We start from the raw sequence: 23861 nt of genomic DNA on the forward strand, positions 1-23861 counted from the left end.
TAATTGAAACTCTATTGTGCTGTCAAGTCCAAAAATGTGTCATTTTGGGTGTGTTTTTTAAAATGCAAATGAGCGGATAAAGTTCAAACACTGATCACAATGATGGTGGTTTGTTGTAATTCAAACTCAATTGTGCTGTCAAGTCCTTCTTTTCTCTCTCTTTCTCTCTGCACTAAACGGCAGTGCAGTGGTTGGAGAGTTCAGATTAAGGAGGCGGTATTATTCTAATAAGATATCCTTATGACATCATAATGAAAGCCAAATTTCAATGACCTGTTTTTGCTCACACCCACAAAGTGGCAGTGCTGGCATTTTCATCGTGTGACCCCTTTAAGTCACCCTTATTGTGATTAGTGTTTGTTTTAGTTGGTCTCTTGACACTTGACTTTTTGCTTGCTAGTTTTTTTCCTGGTTGTGTTAACTTTGTGTTAATGCACCACATTTGTTATGAACATGCCAAGTTAATAGTGTTATTCTGTGGTTGTTGGTACATAATGGTAAAAGATCATCACCTAATTCATTTATTAATCAAAACTTTATTTTCTGTCAAAAATGTAAATGAGATCCAGCACTTTCACAGCATTTTGTCATTAAGGAGTTTTAGAAACTTTGGACAAAAAATATCTGCTGTATAACTGGGATGCACAAACATCAAGAATCAGACTATGAATCTCAATCATGGTGACAATTAAATGAAAAACTTCATGCTGCAATGCATGCTGGGTATTAACAAATTACAAATCTCATTCAGGACTCCCAGCATGCACTGCAGCATGGATAAATAAGGATTTTTTTAACAATTTTAATTGTCACCATGGTTGAGATTCATAATCTGATTCTTGATGTTTGGGCATCCCAACTATACAGCGGATATTTTTTGTCCAAAGTTTCTAAAACTCCTTAATGACAAACTGCTGTGAAAGAGCTGGATCTAATATACATTATTGACAGAAAATAAACTTTTGATTAGTAAATGAACTAAGTGATGATCTTTACCATTATGTACCAACAACCACAGAAATACACTAATAACTTTTCATAACAAATGTAGTGCATTAACACAAAGTTAACACAACCAGGAAAAACTAGTAGGCAAAAAGTCAAGTGTCAAGAGACCAACTAAAACAAACATGAATCACAATAAGGGTGACTTAAAATGAAACATCAACATCTAAACCTAGTAAGTGAATTGAGTTTTCTACAGCAATGTATTTGCTGCATACAGAAATAATGTTTTATAAAATAATAGAATGCAATGTTTCTCTATCATTTACATAACAATTAAACAAGTCAATATAATAAACAGCTGTTGTTTTAAACATTGTGTGAACATTAAAACATGACATTGTCATAACGTTTAAAAATGGTAAAATATAACATTACTCTAACGTTCAGACAACAGAAACGTTCCTAGAACTTAAAAAAAACTAGCCGCTTTTAACGTTGGCAGAATGTTTTTGGGAACATTCGGGAACTTTCGGGGAGCGTTCTTGGAGCTTTTTATTTCTAGCTGGGATGTGCATGGCGCGTCAGATTTGAAAAGTGAATGACGAAACGGAAATGACGTCAGCTGTCCATCCACTAGCAAGAAGTGAAGTCTGCGGGGCTGCAGCTGGATGCCTCTTGGACGCGCGGCCAAGATGGCGACGGCAGGCAACGCCTACTTTAAGCTTCAAAAGCGATCTTCACAAACCAATGGGTGACGTCACGGACACTACGTCCATATTTTTTTTACGGTCTATGGGTCCAACATACATCAGTTTACTCTCATTGTGTTTTAAAAGTTTTTTTTTTGACATCCAGATCATAATGTCTGAGAAACAGACTGTTAAAGCACAAACACACAGAGAAAGATTATAAATGATTTGATGTTGTCTGATTCAGGTAAAGGATGTTTAAGCTGTACAAACCTCTTTCTTCAGTCCTTCATCTCCTCTTAACCTCAGCTTTATCTCCAGTAACGCCACCTCTTTCTTCAGCTGAGAGATTTCTGTGATAAAATCATCAATATCCAGCATAGACAGATCAGTTCCTACTGATTTACAGCACATCACATCCATCTCATCATCAACACTAAAATACACAGAGACAAGACTCTGTTTACTCTCAATAAAACACTCAAGAGAGAAAAACAACGAGGATACAAAAAAACAACAGCCCGCTCTCTTTCGAGTTTATTTGTGTACTAAAGTGCTGCAGCGCCTCCTGCTGTACTGGAGAGAGAAGACGCTCAACACTTCATTCATTCATCCTGCTGTTAACAAATCTCATCATTTTCAACAGCCAATAAACTTTTACATTTGCTAATTTTTTTATTCAACTACAGTTCTGAATGGTTATTTCAAAATACCCGTACGTCACAGGCCCGCATTGAGTCTTGAGATAGCCAAGGCTGTGAAGAAGGAGCCATGGACGGATCCCAATTCAGGGGTTGATCCTCCCACAGCTCGTTCATCCTTTAAAAGTTGCCAAATGAAGGGCACGAAACAGAGCTGCCTTCAAAGCATCCTTCAGATGTATTCACAGTGTGACTCTACTGCTATCTACTGGAGATGTTAAACTAAATATAATTATTTCTCTTAGCAAGTATTTGATCATTTATTAGAATAAAATCAGATCTCATCCTTTAAGAGACACGTTTTGCTTGTTTCATCATTTAATAAATACATAACACAAACAATGGCTCTTGATAACATAACATTTGTAAATGTAAGTACAGCAGAGTCATTTGTTTTATTTATTAGTTTTACACTATAAAAATGCTGTGTTATTTTCAACCCAAAGTCTTTTTCACAGATCAGTTTGTTCTTCAGTATGTTTCTTCTGATGAGGTCTTACATTAGTGAATCTCTCTCCACAGATTGACCAGACGTAGGGCCCTATTTTAGCAATCCAAGCGCATTGTCTAAAGCGCGCGCACGCCGGTCTAAATGGGCGTGTCTGATTCCACTTCTGCTAATTTAACAACATGAAAATGGTTTATGTGCCAAGCGCACTTGTAAAAGGGTCGATTCTCATAATGGGTGTGTTTTGGGCATAACGTGCAATAAACCAATGAGAGTCTCAGCTCTCATCCCCTTTAAAAGACAGTTGCATAGGCATCATGCCTTATCTCGATTTAGAAAGTGGAATTTGTAAACCAAAAAAACTAAAGAAGAAGAAGGCCACCAGTTTAAGATTGATTTTATTTGTATTGAAATTGTTTTTTTTAGATTTAAACCTTAACCGTTAAAAGCCTTTTTCTTTCAGTTACGGAAGTAAAATATCAAGCTTTTATTTGCTGTAAATGTATGGATATCCTACAAAATCAGTGTAGTAAAATCTGCAAATATGCAAGAAAAGGTTTGTACTTTAAAAATACTTTATTTGTAACAAACAGAAGATAAAGAATTTACAAATGTGCAGAGAACAGTTTCAGCACTCAGACAGCGCCATGTTTTTTTTAAAGCATTACTTAAAAATGTTTCTTATCTCACCATATCCACAGGTACAAAGTCATCATATACAATTAATTCGTAAGGTAGCATTTAAAAACATTTAAAAACAGAAGCATTTGTTTAAAGCAAAACAATTTCTTACCAAGCTACAGGTCAAGCAGCTCTTTACACCTTCTAACGTCTCATAATCGGTCCTCATTTAAGTCCAATAATAATCTTTTACATTTTAATCCTTTAATTTTTCATATTATAAAAGGGTTGTGTTCTGCTGGGCATCCATGTGTGTGATAAGCAAACGCGCACTGTCGTCCCGTATTACTAACAAGCTCATTAAATAACAAAAACAATATTGCGCCATTGACTTTAGAGCAGGTTTTAGTTGGTCAATGGTGTAGTCTATTTTAGTTACCTCAAAATAGCAACGCACCAAGAATGTGCCTGAACACACCTCATTTTCAGACCAGAACGCCCATGGGTGCAAAATTGGGCGCAAATGCATTTGCTATTTAAACAACGTGGCACTAAATGTGAAAATGATCATTGCGATGGGTTGAAACTAGCAAAAAGCACTTGTGTCGCACATTGCGCTGGGTGTATGATAGGGCCCGTAAGGTTTCTCTCACGTATGAACTCTCAAATGGGCTTTTAAGAAATCTGGCTTAGTAAACGTCTTCTCACACTGAGAACATTTTAACGGTTTTTCACCTGTATGAGTTCTACGGTGTCTCACTAAAACCTGATATGGGTTCTCATTGGTGTGTATACGCACATGTGTCATTAGATTACATTTTTTGTTGAAACTCTTCCCAAAAACAGTACAGTGATTGAGGTTTCTGTCCAGTGTGAGTTTTCTGATGAACTTTAAAATTACTTGGATCAGAGTATCTCTTACCACAGTGAGAGCAGACGTAAGGTTTTTCTCCTGTATGAACTCTCTGATGAACTTTAAAATTACCTTGAGTAGTGAAGTTCTTTTCACAGTGAGAGCAGACGTAAGGTTTTTCTCCAGTGTGAACTCTCTCATGGATAATCAGATTAGATTTCAGACCGAAACCTTTATGACAGTGTGAACACTGATAGCGTTTCTCCTCAAAGTGAATATTCTGGTGTGATTTTAATGAACTTAAATCCTTAAAGGTTTTGCCACATTGACTGCACTGATACGGTCTTTCATTGGTGTGTTTAAGCATATGTGACTTCAGATGATGTTTTTGGCTGAATCTCTTCTCACAGTGAGGACACTCATATGGTTTCTCTCCAGTGTGAATTCTCTGATGAAAATGAAGACTTTGTTTGGTGCTGAAATATTTGCCACATTCAGTGCAGTAGAAAGACTTTTCATCACTGTGTGACCTCACGTGAGCATTAATACGAGACGTTGATGCTAAAAGATCCTTCCCACACTTCTTCTTCTCTCTGTGCACTTTTGAATGATGACGTTTATATTTTTGTAAGGTAGTGAAGCTGATCTCAGATCTGGTGGAGGTCAAGAGTTTTTGTTCTGCATTTCTATCTAAATGTCTCGGTGAGCTCAATGTCTCTTCATCGGTGATGCAGGAAAGAGTTTGTGCCGTCTGTCGCTCTTTTGATGATAAAGACGTAATTTCTCCAGCCAAACACAAATCACTGATCTTATCTGAAAGACAACAACATTAGAAATCTCTTATGATTTACATTTACACCAACTGTAAACACACAAACAAGAGGTTCAACTGAGATTCTGTATGGTTTTTCTATTTTCAGTTATTGCTGCTAATGGGGTCGTAAGTAGTTATTGACTCTAAAGCTGCGTCTTTTCATTGCACACAACACCCAATAGATCAGAAGTCATTTATTTCCTAGTGTGGAGAGTTGCACAGCGACTCCATGGAGTGGACTGGAAATCTTAAGATGTGATTTTAACCCACACCTTAGTTAACTTAAAATTCAAGGACTTTCCAGGTCCAATACCCTCAAATTCAAGGCCTAAATGTGGGGACATATTTCAAGTGAGAGCAAGGTTACATCGTGTTACTTTTTAAGATACATTGTTACAGCTTCCTTTTCGAGGGAACTCGCGCTGCGTCACTGCGGTGAAACTTTGGGGACGCCTCCAGGAGTAAGTGCGTCTGAATGCGTATATCAAATTCAACCAATGGTGAGGCTTAACCACAAAGACAGGGTGAAGCCAGGAAGTATATCGCTATCTGAAATATAGCCAAAAACGGCGTTACAGGGACGCATGAAGTATGGCAAGGGAGACGCAACGTCTCGTTCCCTTCTCAGGGAACAACAGTTACATACGTAACCCGAGACGTTTTCATGTGTCAAACACAACTACACTGCAAAATCCCTGGTGTTAAATTAACACCAGCTCGGTGTTTATATGGGTACCACCAGCAGGGTGTTAAAAGTAACACCGAAGCAGTGTTAGAGTTAATTAGATAATTAAGCAATCATTTGAGTGATTATTTGATTATTGAAGACACCTGGTGATAATGAGCCAAACTACAACTTTCCTTGATCCGAGGAAAGCTGTTACTGAAGTCCAATGGAGAATAATATACATATGATCAGCATCTGGTTTTCTATGAGCGCTGAATTTTTTGACTGTGTAAACAACTTAATTAAATCTACAATCTCTGTTATAAAAACTTTATAAACTTTGTTTTAACAACCTTTACAACAAATAATGTGTTCAGTAAACACTGTTGCAAAAGACCTCAAAGGCAGAAACAAGAGTCAACCCACCCAACTAAAGGAACCACAGATCACCATAATGGTGACCAAACAATTTCAAAGTAGTCAAAAATCAGTTTGGTTTGTAATAAGAGAGATGTCTTTTCGGTTGATTTGATCTAAGGCAGTGGCTGGAAGTTGTAGTTGTAGTTCTGCTCATTATCATCAGGTGTCTTCAATAATCAAATAATCACTCAAATGATTGCTTAATTATCTAATTAACTCTAACACTGCTTCGGTGTTACTTTTAACACCCTGCTGGTGGTACCCATATAAACACCGAGCCGGTGTTAATTTAACACCGGGGATTTTGCTGTGCAAAAAAGCATGCGCATAGAGAAGATGTAAGCATTTAAACGAACAGCTTAGCATGTGTGCTTAAAGAGTCCAGAAATAAAAAAACAATGTCAACTTTTTTTTATTGTTTGATTGACATCGAGACTGACAGCTTTATGATCTACTGTAATGCAAGGATCTAATGTAATCTTATGATATTTTTTCTTTAACAGTTAGTCAAACATTCACTTTTTCACTAACAGATTATATCTGACTGAATTCTTGCCAAAAGAAATATTATTACAACTGTAAATCTGTATATGTGTGCATATATCAGGGTTGTGCGTCTGTGTGCATGCATCAGATCTTTCAATCAATGTGAGGAAGATCATTTTTGAGTATTGTCACTCTAAATAACTTTTTTAACATCAATCAGATCCCAAACTTTATCTCCTTTGATAACTATTTTAACACCACGCAAGTCCAGCACTTTATTTTCCAATTCCTCCAACCCATGTTTTAAAACCGAAACCAAAATCTCAGACGTGCAATAGGATGGACATGCTTTATTTGTATTAGTTCATATGTAAGGGATAATGTAGAGGCAGCCGGTAGTTATCGGGAAATAAGCCCCGACAGTGTGATCAGGACCAGACGCGAAGCGGAGGGTCTTGTATCACACTGAAGGGGCTTATTTCCCAATAACTACCGGCTGCCTCTACATTATCCCGCTTATTACACGGCTACTTGCCACATAAGAAAAAAACTGGACATGAATATGAATTTGAAACATTTTATTGGCATATTTGTTTTAAATTAACATTTTTATCCTTCCGCGAAACTTTGCACAGATGCATAAAATGATCGTAATACCTTATTAAGATCCTCTGCTTCATACTTGTCTGTCTCCATTTTTTTCTCTTTTAGCCAGTCTTTGAGAAGTTTTAATGCCCATTCTGTATTTTTTTGTGTGTTGGCTTCGTAGCTGTCATGCTCTATTTTGTCAAGTTCAGTCTCAGTAAGCTGTCTGTGTCTTGTCGTGGTTGTCCAGTGTTTGTCACAAGATGGCGCCAAACAGTAATCTTTATTGATCTTTATTGGCGCGGAGCGATTTTACTCGTGCAAGTAGTCCGGCTATGTGTTATTACTTTGGAGCGGTTATTATTTGAAAAGAACGAACCTGCAAATGTCTCAACTGACCAATCAGAATCAAGCATTCCAGAGAGCCGTGTAATAAAAATAGTTATAGTACAAATAAAGATTACTTTAGACGTTTAATTACTATTTACTGTAGGCTGCGTCTCAATTTATCCAAAAATGGGCCAGGCCTAGGGTCAAACAGAAATTGCGTGTTGCGTTAATCACACATTAATAAACTTAAAGCTCCACTGTGTAGGATCTACTCCCATCAAGCGGTGAAAGTTTTGCTACAAAGCAAAAGCAATGGAAAAAAATGAACAATTTGCAATGTCATTTGCCTGTGATCCATCAAAGCACACAGATTTATGTTTAACATGGAAAAAGTCTGATTGTCATGATATGTCCGCTTAAAATCACATACAAAAAGCAACCATAAACGTAGCTTAGACACTTCTTTTTTCATCGACGCAAGGAAAAATATCACAGGGGCTGTTAAACTTGGTATTAAGATGTGTTTTCATCGATCGGATCACAAGTGGACGAGAGAGACGCATCACGTTTACACTTGGTGTTTAAATCCGTCTTTTTTTGTCCATTTTCGACCGCTTCTCTTCAGATTACTGAGGAGATGGTCTGTGGACGAGTCCCTCTGTCATTTAATCATGAGCTGGAGTAATGACGGCTTTAAATGGACGTGAACTAATATGTCAGAGTCCAATGCTTATGTTTAAGTAAACGTTACATGTCCGTGTATATGTAAGAGCTTTCTCTGATATTGGTGAAATAAGATCGCTCAACTTTCACACGCTTGTAAGTTAAAATGAAACGAAAGACGCGCAGATCAGACGCTTTTATCAATGAAAGGCTAAAAATAGCGCTGTCACCGTGTGTTTGTGCTAGAGGTCAGAAAAGATGAAAAACATTTATCTCAGTACCTCAGATTACATAAATGAGCGGAGAGACGGCGTGTGGCTGTTCGAACACATTAAACCACATGCGTGTTTACACTAACTGCATACCCATGCTATAGTTAGCCAAGGAACTATAAAACTTCAAGTTTACAACATAGACTGTATAGATATAAACGAATATGCTGAATTACCTGTGGAGAAGATATAAAGTAACTTAGCAACTTCAGTGTCCATTGAGCCCCATCTTGGAAAACTAACTACAATATTGACTTTGGTCTTGATGTTTTTCCTGTCGCTCGCGGCCAGCTTGAGTGTACTCTGAAAGCGCGAAAAGCGGAGCTTGAATTTCAGAAATGTCCCTCGTCGGCGAATGTATTTCAAAGATGGAGGCACAACATGGATTCAGCCAGAGAGCGATTAGACGGTATGTATTTTAGATAGCAGATTCTACACTTACGAGAATACTTTGATTAGTGGGGTGGAAGTAATTACACATGAATGAGCACATACTTTTGAAAGAAAACATGGGTTTTTGCTAAGAATTAACTAAAAAAAGTACACAGTGGAGCTTTAATGTAGTTAAAATGAATTTACATTAATGCTTATTAACGTGTTAATTTTGACAGCCCTAGTTATTATACTTGTTGATTGACTGCTAAGCGTTAGCGTTTGCTCCTGTACCAAAGAGAGTGCCCTAGCAACCATGTACCAAAGAGAGTGCCCTAGCAACCATGTACCAAGACCTATATCTCTGCATCAGAACATTGTAGAGACATCGGGGTGGCCTTGTTTTACTCGAGGCTTGATGTATACTCATTGGTGTATGCAAATTCTCTCCCTAGCAACCAGTGTACCCTAACAACCGTTAAAGGGATAGTTCGGCCAAAAACGATATTAAACCCATGATTTACTCACCCCCAAGCTGTCCGAGTTGCATATGTCCATCGTTTTTCAGACAAAAACATTTTCGGATATTTTAGAAAATATTTTAGATCTTTCTGTTCATTAAATGTAATGTTGCGGGGTCCAGCAATAGTCCACGACCTTCAAGTCCAAAAAAGTGCATCCATCCTTCACAAATTAAATCCAAACGGCTCCAGGATGATAAACAAAGGTCTTCTGTGGGTAATCCGTGCGGTGTTGTTGTAGAAATATCCATATTTAAAATGTTATTAACGTTATAAACTACCTTTCGGTAGCACCGCCATTTTGGAGTGATGCGCATTCAGGATGAGAGCTTACGCAGCGTACAGAGTTTCTCAGTTTCTCTGCTGCTGCTCTGTGCCCCCGCCCTCCGAATTTGTCATACGTCACTAAGAAAAGTGCGTACGCTACGCTTATCCTCTCTCCTGAGTCTAAGATGGCGGCGCTACCGGAAGGTAGCTTATAAAGTTAATAACATTTTAAATATGGATATTTCTACAACAACACCGCACGGATTACCCACAGAAGACCTTTGTTTATCATCCTGGAGCCGTTTGGATTTAATTTGTGAAGGATGGACGCACTTTTTTGGACTTGAAGGTCGTGGACTATTGCTGGACCCCGCAACATTACATTTAATGAACAGAAATATCTAAAATATTTTCTAAAATATCCAAAAATGTGTTTGTCTGAAAAACGATGGACATATGCAACTCGGACAGCTTGGGGGTGAGTAAATCATGGGTTTAATATCGTTTTTGGCCGAACTATCCCTTTAAGCGAGACATATATTGCTGCATCAGAACAACGTAGAAAATTTTTCTTTTTGAGAAAAAGACATCGCACGGTGACAGAGCAGAGCGATGGAGAGGGTACGTAAGTCTGTACAAGTGAGTGAATGTAAGGGGGAGCCGACCCAGGAGCAGGAGCAAATATACTCATGTGTTTTTTTTGTACTATCCAAGCTAAATGAACCTGTATGCAGTAAAAGCTGGATTAAATGTGACCTTTTATAAGCAATTGTGTGCAATTCAATGTCACGCAAGGTAAAGGAGGAAACACACCTGAAGGAATAAAATCATCATGATTGTCATCATCTTCCTCAGTGTGAACTTCATCTGCTGTAGTTTCTCTTCTCATCTTCATCATCAGGTTCCCACTGTCCATCGGTTTAACTGAAGACATCTTGAGTTTGGTCTGCAGGATCTGCTGCTGTTCTCCAGCGTTACAGACAGAATCCAGAGACTCTGTGGAGGTTTGATCCTCCTGTAAGCTCTGATTACTGTCACACACTGTAGTGTCCTGAGTGTCTGTGGGCTTTGACTCAGTATACGAGAGTAAAGACAGACTGAGAACTGAGTCCTGTGTGTGTCTGGATGTCTCTTCAGAGAGTTTATCCAGCAGTGACTGTGGTGTGCGGCTCTGATCTCTGCTCATCCACACTGAATCCAGACATTCACTGGAGCTCCAAACAGTCACATACTCTGAAGATTCACAACAAACCCCATCCTTACAACACAACACACACACACACACACACACAGGTTTAGTTTGGTTATACACGTTACACAAGTTTATGGAAAAAATGAATGGGCTTTTTATTGAGGGAACAAGTGTCCCGCTTACTTCCAGAATTTAGTGGACTAGAGATCGATTTCATTATAATGTAACGATTAATCAAATATATAAATAAATTAGTATAAATGTTAATATGGTGATCATAAACCATTATTCCAAATTTTGCTATAGAGGGTATGCATTGACGTCACTTTTCCACATGACCACACCAGAACTCGCCCTGTTGGGTGGCAAATGATTCAACAAAATGTCTTATAGTGTTTCATACCGACTGCTGTGCAAAATGCCAGTAAAACGGACTATTATCAGCTTAAATTGAATTTAGTTGGATTTGATAGCAGAGGTGAACAACACTTCGTTAAATTAGTTACATTTTCCAAGCATCTGTGCTTTATTAGGATGTTTGTATTGGGATTTTTTTTACTTTACTACATTCTAAAGCATAGAATCATACTGTGTATTCTTTAATATTGCATATTAAAATGTATTTAATACCTAATTACATTAAAATTGTGTACTTTTAAATGTATTAGTACAGTCTATCGCACAACAGCTTTTACGCGTTTTCCTCGTGTTTTTGCTGATTTCACACTGTACTCAAATGCTGACGCTGTCTTTTGCCACTCAGTGGGCGTAACCGCAGTCACTTTCGCTGAAGGTGACGTCACGTGCATACCCTCTATTAGAAGTTAAGCAATACCTAAAACAATGTATAATCTGATAAATAAGAAAGCCGTTAAATTAATTAATGTATGTAAGCATTTTCATGTTTTATTTAAATTATTTATTTTTTCCCTCATCCCGTGGCTAATGTTAAAAAAACTGTTGAATATGACTGATTCAATAAAAAAAATAACGCTACAAACTTGGGAGCCTTAACGTTACGTCTTTACATAAACTGCACAATGATTTATTTAAGAGACAGCTAAGGGTCCAACCAGTGTTTCCGCTATATACATTCAACCGTGGCGGGCCGCCACGCCTAAAACATCCCCGCCACGCCTGCGGTTGTGGATAGAAGGGATACAGCAAACGAAATCTCGCCGGATGAGCACTGTTTTATCCTAATCCTTCACCCAAACCCAACTCTAAACACAAAATTTCACAGGATTGTAGTTTGTATTTGTCTCTCATTTAGCCAGAGCCGCTGTTTTCATCCTAAAAATCCTACCTCCAAATCTAATTCTAAACTTTTCGGCATTTTCTGTATCCCTTCTAGACAAAACCCACGGCGGGAGCTCGCAAAATAAATAAAGCTACCGAAATGTCCGCCCTGCCATACTGGCTGTTTTAAAGAAATAAATTCCTTTCTGGATTCGCGTTGTTCACTCATTTATAATAAATAAATCTCCTAAAATATCATCATTTCCCCCATGGGTTTAGTTTCATGCACAAATAGATTTAAATCAATAGATGATGATTAGGCTACGTCTCTGTTTTGAGAAATATAATAAAATAAATAAACCTACACGAAATATGTTATAATTATTAGACTGACAAAACGAATAAAAAAGTATTTGAGTTGCTGTTCTCTTTTTGTGAGGCGCTGTTAAACCAAAGCAGCAGAAAGCACGTCATGTTTTTAATGATTTTAAATAAGCACAAGGTTTTCTCCTTATTGTGAGTTTATGTCACCACTAGGGGCTGGCTGTGTTTGGCTAAAGCCACGCCCCTTCTCAACTCCCACCTCGAGGAGGTCCCCAAAGCCGACCCAATGACCAGACAAACACGGAAACAGGTAAGTAAAATTTAAAACAAGCTTTATTGAAATCTTAAATACTTAAAAGGATGGGGGGGAAATTTCGGGGAAAGGGGAATTTTAAAACTAATGGCTTCTTCTACTCCCTCCAGGGAGACTACAGCCACGGGTGACAGGGATGGGAAAACGGGGGTGCCAACCACCATCAACGGGGAAAAAAGGAAACGTCAGGCTCCCGCCTGGACCCTGCTGGCCGTGGCGCCCTCCTTCTTCTCTTCCTGGAGGCAGACAACTTCTGGTGTGGCTGTTAGGGGTTTCTCCACTGTCCGTGCCCAATGACTTACTCTCGCCTTCTTCTCTTTCCACAGGCGGCCACTAGGACAACAAAGACACTGTTACTGACTTTGAAAGGGGTCTCACCGGCTCCCCGCTTACAGCTTCCTGGGTAAGTATCACGTTCACCGTCGATTCCTCAATGACTCACTCTTGTCTTCTTCTCTCTCTCCACAGGTGATCGCTAGGACACAGAAACACTGTTATTGGTCTTTGAATGGTTCTCACCAGCTCCGCTGCTTACAGCTCTCGGGGTAAGTTTCACGTTCACAGTCGGCTCTTTACTGACTCTCTCTCGTTTTCCGTTCTCTCTCCACAGGTGGTCGCTAGGACACAGAAACACTGTTATTGGTCTTTGAATGGTTCTCACCAGCTCCGCTGCTTACAGCTCTCGGGGTAAGTATCACGTTCACAGTCGGCTCTTTACTGTTGGTCAGCAGGGGGGCGAAGGCCACACACCACCTCGCCGGGTCGAGCGCCGCCCTATCCCCACGGTCCGTGGGCCGATCGAATTCCGGATAGGGGCGCCCTTTCGTAGAGACCACGGGGGTAGCGGACCCGTTCGCCTCCGACTCTGCGATGATACAAACACAGGTAAGCTTATACCACAATTGCTTTTACTATGTTACTCACGGTCGTTCCTTCTGTAGGTCAGCAGGGGGGCGAAGGTCACACACCACCTCGCCGGGTCGAGCGCTGCCTTATCGCCACTGTCCGTAGGCTGATCAAATCCCAGATAAGGGCGCCCTTTCGTAGGGACCCGGGGGCAGCGGACCCGTTCGCCTCCGACTCTGCGATGACACACACACAGGTAAGTTTACACCACAATTGCTTTCACTATAATACTCACAGTCCTCCACAGTACTTGGCCTGCGTCTCTTCACTCTCTTAAACAGCACACCGCGTATGATGGCAATAAGGTCTACGGTCGTTGGCCCCGGCGTCCTCCTTCCAAGGGAGAGAATGGATGGTGCGGGGTTCCTCTGACAAGACACACGGCAACCCACGGCAAATACACAGCACCACTCTATCGTGAAAAAGCTTATAATATGTAAAATCTCACTCACCACACTGCAAGTGCAACACCACGAGGGGAAACGCCCGGTCTCTTCCACTGTGCTTGGGGCTAACGTAGAGGCGGTGGCAGAAACGACCAGACCAGAGTCGCGTTGCGGTGGCTGTATGAAATATATATGCTGCTGGCGGCTCGCCCACCACGCTACTGATAGGGGTAGGGCCGCCTTCCTACTCCTGGAGGACTCCAACGAATCACAACATGCAAGTTTCCGCTAGTTACACTACACCATGGGCATACTCACAGCGGATAGCCTTTGTGTACGTTGTGCAGTGCGATCAAATCGCTTCTCGTTTTTCTCCGTTCAAATTACTAGTTGGACTGTAGTTCCTTTTTCACCCATAGGGTTGTTCCTTAAATCCAGCCGGTCCACCGTAACTGCAACGAGAGAAGAGGGAAAGAGAGAGAAATATATCCAGCCACCACGTCTAGCAATGAGCACAGCTCCGTTCCTCAGCACACACTTCCAACTCCAACTGTCATCTAACTGTGCTTTTTGTACTTCTCCTTACGCTCCCATTATCCAATTACCCGGCGATCTCGTTAACTAGCCACAGCTGTGCTCAATCCGCTGATTACAGCCTTCGCAACGCTGCCGGATGTCCGGTGTTTCCATTTTTCCGGTCGGGGCGGAAACATCCGGGCGGAACCAACTTCCTCAATTTTTGGTTCCGCCCTGACAAGTCGTCACCCTGTGACATCCTCCCCCGCCAATACATTCCAGTCCCTGGAATGCCTTTGAGTAGTCCACTCACCATAGCGGGAAGGGGGCCGGCCGCGGTTCTCCCGTTGGGAGCGTCTTACAGGGGAGTCAGGTGCAGCGGGCTCGGGCACAACCTCAGGTTGTCCTTGTGCGGCCAGGGGTTCGGCTGGCTCTGGTGCTGGTCCTGGCTGCCTCTGGGCGGCCGGGGGGTCAATTGGCTCAGGTGCAAGATCGGGCTCTCCAGGGGCGACTGGGGGTGGCGCCACCACAGGTAAACCTGGTACTACAGCCCATCCTTCCATCCAGGGGGCTGTCGGTGCCGGCTCCGCGACTACCTCCTCCGTGACCTCGGGGAAATTTGGACAAGGGCGAATCATATTTCGGTGTACCACCCGCTCCGGGCCGGCCTCTCCTTCCGGCCGGATGGTATACACCGGCTGACCCGGTCTCTGCTGCCTACAGACTACGTACGGGATGGCCTCCCAACGGTCGCTCAGCTTTCCTTTGCCTTGCCGCCGGTTATCTCGTACCAGGACTCTCTCTCCTGGCAGCAAGGGGGCTTCCCGGGCTGTTCGGTCGTACAACCGCTTGTTCTTTTCTCCGGTGGCCCGTATTTTCTGAGATACCTGCTCATAGGCAAAGTGCAGCCGTTGGTGGTGGCGCCCTACCCACTCAGTCACACTTCCTTCCTCCTGGCTCGCGGCCGCTCCCAGGACCAGGTCCGTCGGCATCCGCACATGCCTACCGAACATCAGATAAGTGGGGGCATACCCCGTCGTGCTATGAATGCTGTTGTTATAAGCTTGTAAGAGGTTCGGTAGAGCACTCACCCAATCACTCTGCTTGCGTTGATCCAAGGTCCCTAAGAGCCCCAGCAGGGTTTGATTAAACCTCTCGCAGCAGCCGTTTCCTTGAGGGTGGTAGGACGTCGTATGGGTCTTCGTGCACCCATACAGCTGGCATAATTCCCGGATCACCTTTGATTCGAAGTTTGCCCCTTGGTCTGAGTGTAAGAACTCTGGACATCCAAATGTTTGGAAGACGTGCCGCCATAAAGCCGTTGCGGTGGTACTTGCCGTCTGATCGAGGGTGGGGATTGCCCATGCATATTTCGTAAACAGGTCGGTGATTACTAGGATGTTCGGATAACGGTCCTGTGGCCGGCCCAGGGTCAGGAAATCCATCGCCATGATGTGAAGGGGGGCTTTGGCACATATGGGTATCATCGGTGCTCGGGCCTCTCGTCGAGACTTGAATAACGTGCACCTGGGGCAAGCTTGGACCAAGCTACGCACTGATGCTTCCAGTCCCGGCCAATAGAAGAACCTGCGTAGCAGTGATACGGTCCGTTCTTGTCCCTGGTGTCCCAATTGGTCATGGTAGGCAGACACCAGGGCTGCTGTTTGATCGGCGGGCACCACGATCTGGCGTACCTCCTCGCCCAGCTTCGGATCACTTACTTTTCGGCAAAGTACCCCCTCCTGTATCTCCAGCTTGTCCCACTGTCCCAGCAGTCTCTTCCCCGTCTCTGTCTGGGTCAGCCTCTCGGACGACGTTGGTCGCCGGCCTCGCTCTACCCACATCCTCACCTGCCATAAATCTTGATCCTGGGCCTGTCTTTCCTTCCACCGGCAGGGGTCCCAACCCCAGCTCCCGGGTACCGCCTCCTGCTGGCCTCCTGGTGCTTCCACAACCCCTATCAGGTAGCCTTCCTCCTGGCTTTCCTCTTCGTGGCCATCACAGCCACCGGGGCCGTCCACCTCTGGCAATCGGGACAGGACATCCGCGTTCGTGTGTTCCCGACCGGGCCGATACTGTAGTTGGTAATTGAAGTTGGCAAGTTGTGCCACCCAGCGCTGCTCCACCGCCCCCAACTTCGCTGTCTGTAAATGAACCAGAGGGTTATTGTCTGTAATCACCGTCACCTTAGCACCCCAGAGGTAGTCCTTGAACTTCTCGGTCAGGGCCCATTTCAGGGCCAACAGCTCCAACTTGAATGAGCTGTAGTTCGCGTCGTTCCTCTCCGCTGGGTGAAGGCTTCGGCTTGCGTAGGCGATCACCCGTTCCGTACCCGCTTGTCGTTGGGCCAAGACTGCTCCCAGCCCCAGGTTGCTAGCGTCTGTATACAAAAGAAATGGCTGGGTAAAGTCTGCATAGGCCAAGATAGGAGCCTGTAACAACTCCTGTTTTAACCTCTGAAATGCCCCTACACAGGACTCGTCCCAATCAATAGAGGGTGACCCCCGCCCCCGGTTTCGCCCTGTGCCGACCAGTAGCTGGTTAAGGGGTTTGGCAATCTTTGAGAAATCTTTTATAAACCGTCTGTAGTATCCCACAAATCCCAGAAATGACCGCACTTGCCTCACAGTCTTTGGTGCACTCCAGTCTCTCACCGCGGAGACCTTCCCAGGGTCTACGGCCACCCCAGCAGCGCTGACCACATGGCCCAGGAACTGGACTTTCCGCCGCAACAGATGGCACTTGTCGGGTTGTAACTTCAGCCCATATTTCTCCATCGCCCGGAAAACCTCTTCGAGGTGTCGGAGGTGTGAATCGAAATCTGGGGAATACACAATTACATCATCCAAATATACCAAGACTGACTCCATTAACTGACCTCCAAGACAGCGCTGCATGAGGCGTTGGAACGTGGCCGGAGCGTTACAGAGCCCGAAGGGCATCCGTTCCCACTGGAATAGTCCGAACGGGGTCGTAAAGGCGGTCTTCTCTCTATCGGCCTCGGCCACTGGCACCTGCCAATATCCACTGGCCAGATCCAAGGTGGAGTACCAAGCGGATCGTGTGAGACCGGCAAGGGAGTCTTCAATCCGGGGCAAGGGACACGCGTCTTTCTTGGTCACCAGGTTAAGCTTCCGATAGTCCACGCAAAACCTCCAAGCTCCTGACTTTTTCTGCACAAGTACGATGGGGGCTGCCCAGGGGCTACTGCTTTCCCGGACGACTCCTCGCTCCAGCATGCCCTGCAGTAGCGAGCGTACCTCTGCATACAAGGTGGGTGGGATCGGCCGGTACCTCTCTCTACTGGGCCCTGCATCTCCAGTCGGTATATGGTGTTCTACCACTTTCGTACACCCATAATCTTCCTCGTGTCTTGCGAATACATGTTGCCATTTCTGAAGGAGGGCTTGGAGTCTTTGTGTCTGCGCCTGTTCCAACTCTTCCCCTTGCAGGGACTCGCCTGCCAAGTGCTTCGGCACGTCCCTCCTTCTGTTGTTCGGAGGGGCTTCCATCTGGGTCAGGGCCACCTCGATGACATTGGGGCACACCTGACGGAACCTAACGTCCCTCTCCTCTCTCACCTGGTGGGGCGCGACCCCCGTTAATCGGGCCAGCCGCTGGTGTCGGTGTAAGTATACCGGGTAGGGGTGGTCGTTTCGGACCTTCACAGGGACCCTCCCCCGACGGACCGCCGCTAGGCCTCGGGCTACTTCCACTTGGGGGCAATCGGCGTGAGGTTCAACCAACACCCATTCTTCGGGGCCAACTCCTCGGGGGGCTACTCTCACCCACACCATGGCCTCACTCCTAGGAGGAATCGACAGAGCGAATCGACACATCACCCTTCCTACCTCTTCCCGGCCTCTGCGGACCTGGGTCATCTGGACCCGACGACAGTCGGCTACTACTTGCTCCCATAGGGGCCTCTCGACAGGGGGGATCCTAGGGCCGGGCTTAGCCCGAAATAACTCTTCCCAGCATTCGGAGAGGACGTTCATCCCTAACAGGGCTCGATGGGCACCCAGACATCTGTCCTCCACGATAATCACTCCTTTTTGGGGAACTATCACCCCATGAACTTCTAAGTCCGTCAACCGATAGCCAATATAAGGGATCTCTAGGCCGTTGGCGCCCCGCAACGTCAGCCAGGGGGCCTCCCCTCCTTGGGCACTCTGCTTCCCAAATACTTCCTGCGAGAGACTTTCCGCAAACAATGTCACTTGCGAGCCCGTATCTACTAGGCACTGTATTGTCTTGCCACATACCTTCACCTCCGCCACAGGGCTGTGTCCAACCATCTGGTCTCTAGCATCCTCGCGTCTTCCAGGGTCTTCTCTGGGGGTCCCGGCCACACGACCCACTGTGGCCGGTCGCCTTAAAAACCCCCTTCTGATGCCCTGCGAGGCCCACACTGGCGACTGTAATGCCCCGGTTCTCCACACCGATTACAGATTGGCCGCCCTTGGTCATCCCACTCGAAGCGGGGCCGGTTCAAACGATTCGGGCGTCCCGGTGGCTCTCGGCCCCTCTCAGAGTAGACTCGCTCTCGGGGTGCCGGCCTCGGTTCCTCCCGCGCCCTACTTTGGCGAAGTTCCCCCAAGAGGGTCTTAGATAGCTCCGACATCTGCTCTCGGACATCTTTCAACAATTCCACCCGCAGGGCTTGTTTCCAGTCTGCGTGTTCAGGTGGCGCCGCTGTGTTTCCACTTACGGCTGCACATACGGGGGCTTCGGTTACTTCGGCCTCGTCCCCCTCCAGGGCTAGCGCCTCCTTCTTTAGATCTTCGAAGGTCAGCCCGGGGTCCCTCCGGAACTGGACCCTCAGACTTTGTCTCACGGGGCCTTCTTTCATCCCCAGGAGGAACTGGTCGCGTAACAAGGCTTCTCCATCTCCTAGCCCATGGTCTCGTCGGGCTTGCAGGCGAGTGAACTGCTCCCGCAGCCTGAGGGCAAAAGCTCGAATAGGTTGTCGGGGGCCTTGTTTGCAATTGAAAAATTGTGAGCGGAGGACAGCTACGGGGGTATGGTCACCATATTGTTCAGTGAGGAACTGGAACACAGTCTGGGCGGTGGCTCTAGTCGCTTCGGGGGCGGCTTGTACTTCTCGCCGTGCTTCTCCTTCTAAGGAGTTTAACACAAATTGAAGCCGCTGGGCGGCGCTAAGGCCCTGCAGGTCGGCCAAGTACTCCAGCTGGGCCTTCCATTCAGTCAGGCGTACCTCCGACTCGGCTCCTCCGTATCTCTGGACCCATGGACTGCCCATGATAACGGGTGTGGCACGGGGTGGGGCCGCTGGCCCCGCGTTGTCAGTCATTGGGTGACCTTGGTTACTCAACTCGAGGTGGGACCCTGCCGACTGCGCCAAAATCTGTCACCACTAGGGGCTGGCTGTGTTTGGCTAAAGCCACGCCCCTTCTCAACTCCCACCTCGAGGAGGTCCCCAAAGCCGACCCAATGACCAGACAAACACGGAAACAGGTAAGTAAAATTTAAAACAAGCTTTATTGAGATCTTAAATACTTAAAAGGATGGGGGGAAACTTCGTGGACCGGGGAATTTTAAAACTAATGGCTTCTTCTACTCCCTCCAGGGAGACTACAGCCACGGGTGACAGGGATGGTAAAACGGGGGTGCCAAACACCATCAACGGGGTAAAAAGGAAACGTCAGGCTCCCGCCTGGACCCTGCTGGCCGTGGCGCCCTCCTTCTTCTCTTCCTGGAGGCAGACAACTTCTGGTGTGGCTGTTAGGGGTTTCTCCACTGTCCGTGCCCAATGGCTTACTCTCGCCTTCTTCTCTTTCCACAGGCGGCCACTAGGACAACAAAGACACTGTTACTGACTTTGAAAGGGGTCTCACCGGCTCCCTGCTTACAGCTTCCTGGGTAAGTATCACGTTCACCGTCGATTCCTCAATGACTCACTCTTGTCTTCTTCTCTCTCTCCACAGGTGATCGCTAGGACACAGAAACACTGTTATTGGTCTTTGAATGGTTCTCACCAGCTCCGCTGCTTACAGCTCTCGGGGTAAGTTTCACGTTCACAGTCGGCTCTTTACTGACTCTCTCTCGTTTTCCGTTCTCTCTCCACAGGTGGTCGCTAGGACACAGAAACACTGTTATTGGTCTTTGAATGGTTCTCACCAGCTCCGCTGCTTACAGCTCTCGGGGTAAGTATCACGTTCACAGTCGGCTCTTTACTGTTGGTCAGCAGGGGGGCGACGGCCACACACCACCTCGCCGGGTCGAGCGCCGCCCTATCCCCACGGTCCGTGGGCCGATCGAATTCCGGATAGGGGCGCCCTTTCGTAGAGACCACGGGGGTAGCGGACCCGTTCGCCTCCGACTCTGCGATGATACAAACACAGGTAAGCTTATACCACAATTGCTTTTACTATGTTACTCACGGTCGTTCCTTCTGTAGGTCAGCAGGGGGGCGAAGGTCACACACCACCTCGCCGGGTCGAGCGCTGCCTTATCGCCACTGTCCGTAGGCTGATCAAATCCCAGATAAGGGCGCCCTTTCGTAGGGACCCGGGGGCAGCGGACCCGTTCGCCTCCGACTCTGCGATGACACACACACAGGTAAGTTTACACCACAATTGCTTTCACTATAATACTCACAGTCCTCCACAGTACTTGGCCTGCGTCTCTTCACTCTCTTGAACAGCACACCGCGTATGATGGCAATAAGGTCTACGGTCGTTGGCCCCGGCGTCCTCCTTCCAAGGGAGAGAATGGATGGTGCGGGGTTCCTCTGACAAGACACACGGCAACCCACGGCAAGTACACAGCACCACTCTATCGTTAAAAAGCTTATAATATGTAAAATCTCACTCACCACACTGCAAGTGCAACACCACGAGGGGAAACGCCCGGTCTCTTCCACTGTGCTTGGGGCTAACGTAGAGGCGGTGGCAGAAACGACCAGACCAGAGTCGCGTTGCGGTGGCTGTATGAAATATATATGCTGCTGGCGGCTCGCCCACCACGCTACTGATAGGGGTAGGGCCGCCTTCCTACTCCTGGAGGACTCCAACGAATCACAACATGCAAGTTTCCGCTAGTTACACTACACCATGGGCATACTCACAGCGGATAGCCTTTGTGTACGTTGTGCAGTGCGATCAAATCGCTTCTCGTTTTTCTCCGTTCAAATTACTAGTTGGACTGTAGTTCCTTTTTCACCCATAGGGTTGTTCCTTAAATCCAGCCGGTCCACCGTAACTACAACGAGAGAAGAGGGAAAGAGAGAGAAATATATCCAGCCACCACGTCTAGCAATGAGCACAGCTCCGTTCCTCAGCACACACTTCCAACTCCAACTGTCATCTAACTGTGCTTTTTGTACTTCTCCTTACGCTCCCATTATCCAATTACCCGGCGATCTCGTTAACTAGCCACAGCTGTGCTCAATCCGCTGATTACAGCCTTCGCAACGCTGCCGGATGTCCGGTGTTTCCATTTTTCCGGTCGGGGCGGAAACATCCGGGCGGAACCAACTTCCTCAATTTTTGGTTCCGCCCTGACAAGTCGTCACCCTGTGACATCTACACAAATAAAAAAAACAATTTTCAGTTTCGAATGTTATTTTACTTTTATCTGTATGGCAATAAATTAAGGGTAATTTAAGTTGCAAGGTCATCACGCGTATGCTTTTCACATGCGCATATACACGGACGCAGCGCTGATGGGCTGCGAGAAAAGACATGATTAAACTTTCGATTTAACATATTACAAGTTTTTTTGGACATTCATTTGGAATCACTGTACTCATATTATCAACTTATCAGGCCATTAGTTATTCAGAATATAGATTATAAGCGCAGAGCGCTGCTGACCGATCAGCTGTCAGTCAATCTTCTGTGCTTCAGATCGACCCTCACAAAGTTTCACATTAAATGATAAGATGTTTGTACAAAAACAAAAGGCTAAACACTGAATACTACTTATATGGGACTGCAAGACATTAATAGTCAAATCTGTTTGGAAGGAAACTTACATTATTCCCGTGGAAGAGACGGACGTTGGTAATAAAAACTTGAGGCAGACGGTAAGACGGTTTCATATATGTTTTCAGACAGCAGGATCGGGGTACCCGCGGGTGAACCGCATAATATTTGATGTAACGGGTGTAATAATATTAACGTGTCATTTCGTTGTAGATGCAGGTCGGGACTCAATAAGCAATAGTAGGCTAAACTGCAGGTCTAACATCCAAGACCAAAATTCGACACGATTCCGATAGGTAGCAGTTTTTAAATGGCCCTGTGCTTATTTGTGTTTAAGCTCTGTCTGAAGAACGTTAAAGGTTTAGCTGCGCGATTTGCGGTGTGACCGGGTCGGGCTCTTTATGTCAAACAGGCCGGGTGTGGAATGCTGGAAAAAATTGCTTCTGATGTCGGATAACTGGTCAGGTTTTCTGTCAAATCGCAGCGGTGCGGATTATCAAACAGGACTGTGCGTGACTTTGCAACAGCTCTGTAACGCTAAACATGAGCAAGAACTTGCACACTACATTTAAACTACAATGAAAGATCCGTATGAAGCTATTAAACTTACGTATTTTTTAAGAAAATACAGTTTAGATTAAACATAGAAAAGCAATATGCTATAAATATAAGGAAAAGTAAATAACAGCATGAAAATGATAAAAAATAAATACATGTTAGTTTACTGTAGCCTATATTCTACATTAAAAAAAGTACATTTATAATCATCATGGGCGCCCCCTGCCGCCACAGCTGGAAAAAATCCCAGAGGAAACACTGACAACATAACAGACTGTTAAAGCACAAACACACAGAGAAAGATTATAAAATGATTTGATGTTGTCTGATTCAGGTAAAGGATGTTTAAGCTGTACAAACCTCTCTATTCAGTCCTTCATCTCCTCTTAACCTCAGCTTTATCTCCAGTAACGCCACCTCTTTCTTCAGCTGAGAGATTTCTGTGATAAAATCATCAATATCCAGCATAGACAGATCAGTTCCTACTGATTTACAGCACATCACATCCATCTCATCATCAACACTAAAATACACAGAGACAAGACTTTGTTTACTCTCAATAAAACACTCTAGAGAGAAAAACAATGAGGATATACAAACAAATCAAATCACACGCGCTTTCTTTCTTTAGTGAGTTTATTTGTGTACTAAAGAGCTGCAGCGCCTCCTGCTGTACTGGAGAGAGAAGACGCTCAACACTTCATTCATTCATCCTGCTGTTAACAAATCATCATTTTCAACAGCCAATAAACTTTTTAAAATCGCAAAAATTGTATTCAACTACAGTTCTGAATGTTTATATCAAAATACCTGGACGTCAC

At 45.0% G+C, this 23861-nt stretch overlaps 1 protein-coding gene across 1 annotated transcript; it reads right to left on the bottom strand.

The window, feature by feature from the left end:
- Nucleotides 1–3649: 3649 nt before the first annotated feature.
- Nucleotides 3650–23861, bottom strand: LOC141359369 (uncharacterized). Its single transcript, XM_073861708.1, has 3 exons — nucleotides 23401–23861; nucleotides 10471–10915; nucleotides 3650–5073 (listed from the first exon to the last, which is right to left on the bottom strand). Exons 1-3 carry the CDS (start codon nucleotides 23548–23550, stop codon nucleotides 4220–4222), a joined length of 1449 nt encoding a protein of 482 aa, XP_073717809.1. The 5' UTR covers nucleotides 23551–23861; the 3' UTR covers nucleotides 3650–4219.

This window comes from Misgurnus anguillicaudatus, chromosome 23, assembly GCF_027580225.2.
Source record: "Misgurnus anguillicaudatus chromosome 23, ASM2758022v2, whole genome shotgun sequence".
In the NCBI taxonomy this organism is placed as follows: domain Eukaryota; kingdom Metazoa; phylum Chordata; class Actinopteri; order Cypriniformes; family Cobitidae; genus Misgurnus; species Misgurnus anguillicaudatus.

Bases quoted from the DNA above. Each gene is read 5' to 3' on its own strand.
- LOC141359369 (XM_073861708.1), bottom strand. From the start codon at position 23,550: ATGGATGTGATGTGCTGTAAATCAGTAGGAACTGATCTGTCTATGCTG. The intron at 10,916-23,400 runs GTTTGTACAGCT...TTGTGTTGTAAG, and splicing joins ATGAAGGACTGAATAGAGAG to GATGGGGTTTGTTGTGAATC. The intron at 5,074-10,470 runs GTGTGTTTCCTC...GTTGTCTTTCAG, and splicing joins TGATGATTTTATTCCTTCAG to ATAAGATCAGTGATTTGTGT.